The sequence below is a fragment of the Myzus persicae genome, unplaced genomic scaffold, assembly GCF_001856785.1.
Source record: "Myzus persicae strain clone G006 unplaced genomic scaffold, MPER_G0061.0, whole genome shotgun sequence".
NCBI classification, from domain to species: domain Eukaryota; kingdom Metazoa; phylum Arthropoda; class Insecta; order Hemiptera; family Aphididae; genus Myzus; species Myzus persicae.
The window spans coordinates 52676-63007 of record NW_019104015.1 but is presented as its reverse complement, the minus strand read 5'-3'; the positions used below and the strand labels follow the sequence as shown (position 1 = coordinate 63007).

The 10332-nt window shown below is 29.3% G+C and overlaps 1 protein-coding gene across 1 annotated transcript; it reads left to right on the top strand.

The window, feature by feature from the left end:
• The first annotated feature begins 1200 nt into the window (after positions 1 to 1200).
• Positions 1201 to 9080, top strand: LOC111037611 (adenylate kinase isoenzyme 1). The gene is made up of 5 exons (XM_022320277.1): positions 1201 to 1328; positions 5093 to 5150; positions 5213 to 5376; positions 5492 to 5608; positions 8607 to 9080. Exons 2-5 carry the CDS (start codon positions 5114 to 5116, stop codon positions 8862 to 8864), a joined length of 576 nt encoding a protein of 191 aa, XP_022175969.1. The 5' UTR covers positions 1201 to 1328; positions 5093 to 5113; the 3' UTR covers positions 8865 to 9080.
• Positions 9081 to 10332: the final 1252 nt, after the last annotated feature.

The following is a 10332-nucleotide window of genomic DNA, read 5'->3' as shown; positions in this document are numbered from 1 at the left end:
ATATGTGATTATACGCACACGATGTATCGGTTTTATACTGGTGACATTTTTTTTTTTTTAGCTACTTCGTCCATTAAAACAATATAATATTGCGTATCTAAACATTTCTTCTTTTGAAGAATACACTCATCATACATACCCCATACAAAGATTTTACCGAAAAATTAATGTTCATATATTTTTTCAATATTTTATCTTAATGAATCTATAGACATTTCTCGAAACATTTTAAATTTCTTATACTCTGAAGCAAAACAGTTAACTGAAAACATTTTAGTTTTTGATGTCAACTAAAGGAAATCAACAAACTAGGTTTACCCGTAAAGTTTATATTCGTGAGTATTATTGATAAATATGATATATATTATCTAGCTATACCCATTTATAGACTCGTAAGTCCTGTGTGTACCTATAAACGCAGCACGCGATTTCGCTAGATCATAATAAACTACCCACTCTTGACACCGAACGTTATTTTTTTATCTTTTAATTAACATAATTCGATGCATTTTGGAACACATAACAAAAAAAAAACCAAATATACAAGGCTGCATTATCTGCAAACTTAAACAGGCCAATGTGAAATGGGAAAAAATAATCTCGCATACAATTAATATATAAAATTAAACAGCTATAGGTACGTTATTCGCATTTCGCAGGAGCGAATAAATTACAAAAAATTAGAGACATTTTATTTTTCAGAGACACGGTGAATTTATAAGCTAGTATTATATCATACTGACTGAATCCCTTTGGCGACGGTGCAAGCCAAAATGATACGGCTATACAATATTAATATACGTGTATATTACTTTTTTTCCCTCGCGAGAACCACGCTAGACGATTTTCACAATAACAAAAAAAATATTATGCATACACATGTAGTAGGTAGTGTAAAATAAAATACGCGGCCGTTAGTGGCCGCGTAAAAATAGAGACGACCTTAATTTCCGACCTGCGATACAAGTATAATCGCGGCAGCGACTGAGTGTAGCCGTGAAAATATTTTTTCGCAGAGCTGATTGCCAAAAAAAAAAAGTTTTCCTTTCCTCGCTCTCGACCCCCCCCCCCTTCACCACCACTACACACTCCCGTCGACGGCGCGATATTATTATCATCACTGGTTCAGCAGCCGCGCCTCCTGAGCCGCCGCCGCGCCGCTGCCGTCGCCGCCGCCGCCGCCACCGCCCAACGAAATAATAGCCGAAAACCCTCTCCCACGGGCCGCGCACTTTTGTTGTCGTGTCGACGTTTTACGGTCCTCCTCCGCAGCAGCAGCGTAGGTCTCTCATTCGCATAATATCTGTCCAGTCGCGTATACAAACACCGTGAGTATAGCATATATTATAATACTGTATTGTAATAATAATAATAATAATAATAACATGAAATACCTACTATGCAAAGTCCGCATGCGTACAACGTATTATCTCGTATAGCTAGGTCGAGTGTCGAAGGGGTTTTCGATACTGGCTCCTCGATACGCGCGTCATGTCGTCATTTTTTTATCGGTACTCAATATTATTAACACGCATGACGTGTATTTTTTCATACCGTAATATAGGTAAAATCACGTCATCAATTTGCTCGTGATAATTTTAAAATAATAACTCATATATACCTAGATACCTATAAGCTCATAACTAACAACAATGGTATAATATTGTCCGATTATAGTAAAGATCGGACGACAATATTATAATATTTACATACGGCGTGACAGCGTGTTGGGGATTAACTTAAATTAAGAAGTAATAAGTAACGAATTATTCAATTTAATTTTGTGTACTAAAATTACTAAATTGGGAAGGTACTCGCTACCTACTTGTTTTTTTTATATATTGTAAGAACCAATTTATGATGTGTGTACATTTATCGTATAAGTTTAGATCGACATCCTAATAGTACGTACAAAATAACTTTAATTGTAATGAACGACGCAAACCCAAAAGTTATGTCCTTTACTATACTTAAAAAAAAAGTATCTTATTAATAATTGAATCACAATTTTGAAAGGAAATCTGTGATGTAATTTAAGTACCAAAAAAATTAACTTTTCTAACAATTGTATAATTGGTATAGTGGTATATAAAATATATATACTTTATATACCTACCTATATATATAGTATATTAGTACGTACTACCATTGAGTATATTAATATATAGGTACCTATGGTATTGTAATGGTATTACTATCGTACACATGTCACATATAATAATGCATAATATTATATTACTGTCTATGTCTGCTGTCTGCTGTCTGTAGATTAAACAAAATCTATATGCGTCCCACACCTGCAATGATGATTACTTTTGTATTCGGTCTGCAAAAGAATATACCCTTATGCCAATTTGCATGAAAAATTTATTCATTTAATTGTCCAAAAAAATTTAATGGACCAATTGCAGGCCACTAAATCATGTTCAAAGGACCATTGAATAAGGCTCACTATTGATTCGTTAGATGTTTAGTGATTGTTCATGCAACCCGGCATTAGTGTATTATTATATAATGGTTGAATTGATTATTATAGAATTCTGTTATGCGCACAGAGGCACACGCTGATTTTCAAGCATGTATGCAATAAGCAGACAATTTGGAAATATTCTCTGTTATCATGTGTGCGTTATAATCATAATAGGAAGTCATATTTTGTATACGTATCCAGTAGAGATTGTAGGCACTCTTTTTCTCATCTCCATTCTTTCAGGGTAGAGGGGAAGATAATTTTATTTGGATAGCAAACATATCTAGTCATTACTAACGGCCACTTGACAACCGTGGGAAATACCTGCAGATAACTGACTAACCACACGAATATAATAATATTTAATCAACTGAAGCACACATGCAATTAATAATATATTATACAATAAAAAATCAGAAAAATAAGACATTTATAAGTAATATATATTATAACTATATTACTACAGTAAGTATATAGTATACCATACTCAAAAACATTAATAAATGGGATATAAATCTTTAATTATCTAGATATCAATATTGAAAATAGGTACCTACAATAGTACTGATGTTTTTCATGTTTGACCCGGGCCCGTAAGAACTAAATTAAAATTTGATTTAAAACCGTCTTTTTTTTCTCGCTTATTCCAATGAATAATGCCAAGTTTAAAATCGATTGTATAAATGTGTGACCGTGCGGGCTAGCTATAACGAACGTTCGTGTCATATAGTAGTAAAACAGTAGGTAGGCAGGTAGATATAGTCGGTAGGTATACTAATTTAAATACTAAATACATATCATTATTCATTAGTTGTAGCTTAAAGTTGCTAGTCTTAGTCCTTGGGCACTGGAGTGCATATTTATTTGCTAAAAAGGAGACTAGGTAGGTATAGTTATTTAATATCGATTAGGTAATTATTTTAATTATGTACCTCATTTTCAAAATCAAAATTATCTTTTTATAGGTATACCTTACCTTATCCAAAATTAGGCGTTGTAATGCTATATATATATATGCATTTGGAGCAAAATAAATTAATTTAAAACTAGCACAGTACTGGATCTCATTTATATTTACTCACCTAAATCGTCCTATATGTACTTGGACATTTTTCGAGTAATATAGGGAAAAACGACGTATAGTAAACCAAATGCTATAATGTTCTTCCAAAAATTATTAACTTAACCACTTAAGTGTTTACACAACAAACAATTTATCATTCACTAGTTACTTCTGGGTTTATTTTGTCATAATTCTCATTCATAAAACTATGAAGTTAGTCATCAACCTAACCTATGTTCATATTTATCATCTGGTCTCACGTTACTGGCACAACATCAAATTATTATGAGCACTGTTTGTTTTTATTGATTTAATTCACATTTGTCCTTGACGTTTTAAAACACTAGACGACGGATGCTTGCTATGTGTTAAATATGTACCTTAATAATCATAAATCGCAATCTGAATCATAATGTTACAAGGTTAGGTATACGTATTTATGTTTTTTCATTGAATACATTAACATTTCAAGATAAAACCGTTTATTTGACATGACAAAGTCAAATTGTTATCACTTAAAATAATAATTTAAATTAATTATGTTGAATAGCTAGAGAGACATAAAAGTATGATAGTATTATAAACATTTTTCTTAGGTATAATATTGTTTTAATATTTTATCGAATGTTTTCTGTTTATTTAAAAGAACGTATAAATATAATTATTGATTATGGCTACTATTGAACTATATATATTTTAAAAATTGTCAATTTTTTTAGATTTCATATACATTTTAATGTACCTAATGTTTGGCATAGGTCGTAATGTCGTATATACGTGCATGCGAGTATTTATATTAATCATATATCATTATTTTTATCCGTAACAATAAGAACCTAACATAAACTTTACAAATGTTACTGAAAATATGCATTTAAAGTAGGTACCTACCGAACTACCTAGGTATGCTTTATTTGTAAATTCTACTTGAATTATTTTAACATTTGAATTTGTTTCATTATATTTTATTAGCTATTCAAATTCGACTTTCGGGTTTTTTTTTTATAAAGTAACCTCTTCTGGAACTTAGCCAAACTAAGTATTATGACCTTTTATTTTTAGACTTACGTATTATGTTGAATATACTATTTAATTTGTTATAATATTTTCCCAAAAATCAATATATCAAATATTATCGTAAAGTACATAATTCATTTTTATCTAAACATTTTAATAATATTATTAATTTGTAAAAATAACATGTATTATCCATATTGATATTTTTGTTCATAAAAGTCATATAATTAATATTTCAATATTTAATTGTGTACGTTCCCATGAAAATATTTTTAAATGTGTCATATTTTGCATGTAATAATGCGACGCGTAGTATAATAATTAATAATATGACCTTCTATATTATCCTCCCGTTTTAAGTTAATAACCTTTATAGGCCTTATTGGACGGCGTGTAGTTACTAGTTTGTATATTATATATTATAATTATTAATACTTAGTACTATTGTCTGTTATTCTTCAATTGAATGTTATATACACTCAAATATAAATTATTTCCAAGTTTAAAATGTAATAGGTAATAACTTTATATTTTTTCAACAGTTGTAATCAATATAAACGAAAATGTCTGAAATCACTCTACCAACCGTTTGGATACTTGGTAAGGTGTAAAAATAAAATAGTTGAACTATATGTCATTGATATGGATATTGAATAAAATAGGGGGACCCGGTAGCGGCAAGGGCACCCTTTGTGACAAGATCGTTGCCAAATACGGGTTTACTCACATTTCGACTGGTGATTTGCTGAGGGATGAAGTGAACACAGGATCAGAACGTGGTCAAGAACTGGTGAAGATTATGAAAGAAGGAGCCCTAGTTCCCACAGTAAGCTTTCTATAACACTCCGTTTGGGTAGTTTAACTGCGAACGTTGAAAGTTGAAACCCACCTTAAGATATGTATAATCAGCAATGTTATGAATTTACTGGTGTGTGTTTCAGTCTGTTGTGATGGAGTTACTCAATGAGAAGATCAAAAGCAAAGTAGCAACATCCAAAGGTTTCCTGATCGATGGTTATCCACGTGAGAAGAAACAAGGAGAGGAATTCGAAACAGCGGTAAATTTAATTTTAATATTTAGGTACATAATATTATTCTGATAGTAAAAAGTGCAGATTCTTTTTTTTTTAACAATAAAACTGAACGAACATTTTGATAGAATAAAAATAGTTTTGTTCTAATTGCCAAGTAAACATTTGAAATAAACATAATATAGCATAGGTGTATTGTGAATTATTATATATCTATTGTTTCACTGAATTATAAAATAATGCAAAATTATTTATACTAAAGGTTATTCTATTAATAACTACTATTTCTAATAAAATTAGGGCGATATACAGAAATATTGTTAATTCTTTTATTTGTTCAGAATGATCTTCCAGTTGTTCTTTGGTATTTTTGAAACTAAGTTATCGTTACAATTATATTTAAAATAATCTATAATAATAAACATTTTTTTCGATTTTTTTACAATCCATGCTAATAAAAGTCAAGCTGTTTGTCAGTTTGTCTGTTATGTTTTCACACCTAAACTGCTGAACCAATTTTGATGAATTTTGGTATACAGATAAACCTTTGAGAAAATAATAGGCTAGATTTTGTCTCGAAACTTGAAGGGAATGATGAAATATTAGTCTAGTACTTTTTTGTTTACATAAATGGTTGGCATTCTTAACAAGTAATAATAATAATAGAAATTAGTAGGAATTATTAGTTTTTTGTAAGAGACATTCATTATTTGCAAACGTTATCTCCCCGTCGCGGCTACACAGTCTATCGTATTTGCGTAAGGTTATGTAATTAAAGTCTGTTAATAATAGTTTATTTATTTAAAAACTAATATGGTTTACATAGCCGTTTTTGATTGGTTTTCTATTCTTATAAGGTAGGTATTCTTCTTCTTATTAAAAACGACAAACTTGGTATAACTTTGAAACTTTAGTTAGAAATACCTACCTAATAAGCGATAGATGATAATAAACTGCTACCGCATAATCACAAAACCTCAAACCATATCACCTCATCGAGTCTTTCGGGCCCTCTATTTAGTACGGGCAACGCAGAGCGGGACTGCTAGTATTTAAAGGGTTTCAGCGTATCATGTTTTAAGGAGTAATATTTAGGCAATTTGTATGACATGTACATTTGGGCTACGTCGATGTGTGAATATTAAATGAACATTGGGTGTTTCTGAGAATCGCTGTCACGTCGCGTTAGGCAACCGTCGCTGGATAAAACTATAATAATATGTTAATACAAAGCGAAAAATATTCTTGTCTGCATAACTATAGAAACTACCTACTAAAGGCGGTAGTAAATAATTCCTGTGTCCTATTGAAATTTCGAAAAAAATGGGTACATTTATAAACTTCTAAACTTTGCTCTTTTTTAATTTAAAATCAGTTGTGCACAAAATAAATTTTAAAATAATACAATTATTTAATGGTATTTTAAAAATAAAACCCCAATTTTAACGTCTTTTAAAGCTGAAAATTGACTTCCTAAAAAGCCTAGATATTTAAAAATAAAATCATAAGACATTCCGAAGTATGTGTTATGTAATTTACCACCGTTTATTACATATTGGTCTAACACGTATGTAAAATAAGTGTGATTCGATTCCATTAAAAATTTAAATATGTTATACACCCCAATGTGTAAATTCAAATGTCAATTTAAAGAAAATAGCATATAATATATATATATCATATTATGCCAGCCCTCATTTTTCATAAAAATTCATACTTTACATTTTTTTCTATTTGCAATTATGGTACAGAGACAAATTATACTCTATTGATTGGTACATTTAACATTACTGCTGTTTATCATGTATTTAAAAAACCAAAAAATAAACTTATGAAATATAAATCTAAAAAAAAAATGAAACTATTAAAACTGAGTGAATACTTTTTTTAATGTATACTTCATTTAAAATTGAATTGATATAATATTTGATTCCTCATAGATCAATTGATTTGCATAACATAATATTATTTTGTACCTTGGTAATGTAACCTAAATAATACATAGATAACATTTTGAAAAAAAAATATGAAGAGGAATCTCCTTCACGGTACTAAATATATATAGTATTTAAATCTGCCATGTTCACTATTTTCAATTAAAAGTAGAGGAATAAAGATCAAATTGGTAAAATTTAACTGAAAACAATTTATTTTGTTGTCATTTGTTTATCGTTATTATTTTATTTTTTCTATTGTTATGTGCAGTATAGGTATATACAATATACTAGGTACCTAGTCAGTAGACAGCAGTCTTAATTATTAGTATACAGTTTTTAATTCCATAGAGCATTATCTACAGACATTGTGTTGAGGGAGGTTCCCTTAAAAAATAAAGGCTGTAATATTATACATTCAAAATCTTTATAAAAATGAATAACTTCAAGTGGAAAATAATATTAATACACTTGATTGATAACCGACTACCTACTATTCTATTTATTAAAAGAATGCCTACTTTATAGTATTACTGTAATAGTGTATAGGTAGATATACTAAATAAATGTGACTTAAGCGAGTAATTATTCTATTTATACAGATAGGTAGGTAAAGATAGTTATGTATAGGTAGGTATTTTAAAAGAATGTCACATTAAAGTTACATAGGTACAACTAGCTGTCTATTTTTAACAAACACGCAAGACATAAAATTAAAAAAAACTACGTTAGTTCTTATTTTAAATTATCATGGGTAATTAGTTCATTTTAAATAAAGTGTAATTATAATAAATGAAAAAACTTTGAAAAAAGTTTAATGAGATTTATAATAGCAAAAAACGTATAACATGGTTATTTGCTACCCAAAAAAGTATAAAATTGGTACCTGGGTACTCAGGTACCTGAGTAAAATGTTGAAATATAGAATGAAACATATATTTTTAGTAATTTTGAATACTACGATTTTTACTAATTTTACTTAAACATTTTATAACAGTATTTAAATTGTTGACACAAAAATTTAAATTCATTAGGTTTTGTTGGGATTAATAACAAAGAAAATATTATTTTAAGTGCTTTGTTTTTTATAGATAAAACCAGTAGACATGGTATTGTACTTAGAATCCAAAGACGAGACAATGGTGCAGAGATTGCTTAAACGAGCTGAGACCAGTGGTCGATCAGATGACAATATGGAAACAATTAAAAAGCGGTTGCAGACGTTCCATGACAATAACGATCCTATTATAGAAGCGTACAAGTCTAAGGTAGTGATAATATCGGCCGAACAGAGTGCCGAGGCTGTTTTTGCCGAAGCAGAGAAAAAACTTGATACATTAGTTGCATAATCTTAAAAATGGAAGTCTACATCAGTTTTGATGACAATTTAAATCTACAAAATTATGGCTAAAGCTCAAAGTTCCATTTGAAAAAATATGAAAATTATTTTTTCACAAATGTATATTCACACAAGCTATAAATATAGATTTAGGTTCGGATTAATAAAAAATGTTAAATTATCAGTGTTAACTTGGTTAATCAATATAATTATTGCATTCATTGTATTGTTGTAGATTTTAATATTTTAGGGTGATACAAAAATATAGAAGATAAACAATTTATGTGCTTGAATTCTTGGTTTCATTGCCGTATATAAAAAAGCATTATTTTTCTTTTACAACACTACAATTATTTTATATTTTATATCATAAAACAATTTGAACCATCTATTTATTCAGAAGGTTAGTTACCCTTTTTTACATACCTATAGTATACAGAAAAAAAGTGATTATGTTGATAATATAATAATGGCATATTTAAACATAATTACTATTGTTGTTAATTATAATAAAGTTGTTATTGCAGTATTTAAAATGTTATTGCTTTTTGAGGACAAAATTAAATATTTATCTTTTAATATAGTGTTGTATTGTTTTTTGTATTGTTGTTAGGAAGTTACCTATAATCATTTATTCATTAACTTGAATCAACTCAAGCAGGTAAGTCTATAATAACAATTTTAATGAGTTAAAACTGTATTGTGATGATGCAAGGAAATCTTTGTAAGATTGGAGATCATGTATGAAAAATATCTACATACTTAACTCGGTACTTACTATTTTATATGAATTTTTTCTGGTAAGAAGAGTTACAAGTATATCATACACCGTGTCGTAGTACCTATCTATTATAAATGGTAACCGAAGCATTTATCTAGGTAATATTAAAGCTCTTCAAACATCAAGTCAATTTCTTTTTCTGTTGATTTTTCTGAAGTCAAATGATAAGTGAAAATTCACAAAAACACGTGACAATTAATTTACTTTCAGGTAACAGTTGCTCATTGTATGCGAAATGCTCACTGCTTGCTCTCAAAAGCTAAATCTTGTGCAGTGGTGACTGGTGTTCACCTGATGCAACCCTAGAAATACATTAGTTATGTTTGCTATGTGATACTATATAATATATAATATATGTTATAGACTAGATCTGCAAATAAAAATAAAACCATTATTTGCATACTGGGGCCCTGAAATATCCGACGAAACCAAAAAGCCAACCAACAAGCAAAAGATGCAGCATCGTTACCAATAATCTCCAATCTCAACAAATTCATAAATTTATAGATCAAATAAACAATTTTAACTTGCACTTAGTAAAACTACTGGTCGAATCAAACAACATAACTCAACAAAATAAAACTAAATATATTACCTCGTAGCAATCTACTGGAACATCTAGAAAAATAGAAACAATAACAATCAACATGTTGAGAATCAGCCACACCCTCTTAACACATGATTACTTAATGGAAAA

Bases quoted from the DNA above. Each gene is read 5' to 3' on its own strand.
- LOC111037611 (XM_022320277.1), top strand. From the start codon at position 5,114: ATGTCTGAAATCACTCTACCAACCGTTTGGATACTTG. The intron at 5,151-5,212 runs GTAAGGTGTAAA...TGAATAAAATAG, and splicing joins ACCAACCGTTTGGATACTTG to GGGGACCCGGTAGCGGCAAG. The intron at 5,377-5,491 runs GTAAGCTTTCTA...TGTGTGTTTCAG, and splicing joins AAGGAGCCCTAGTTCCCACA to TCTGTTGTGATGGAGTTACT.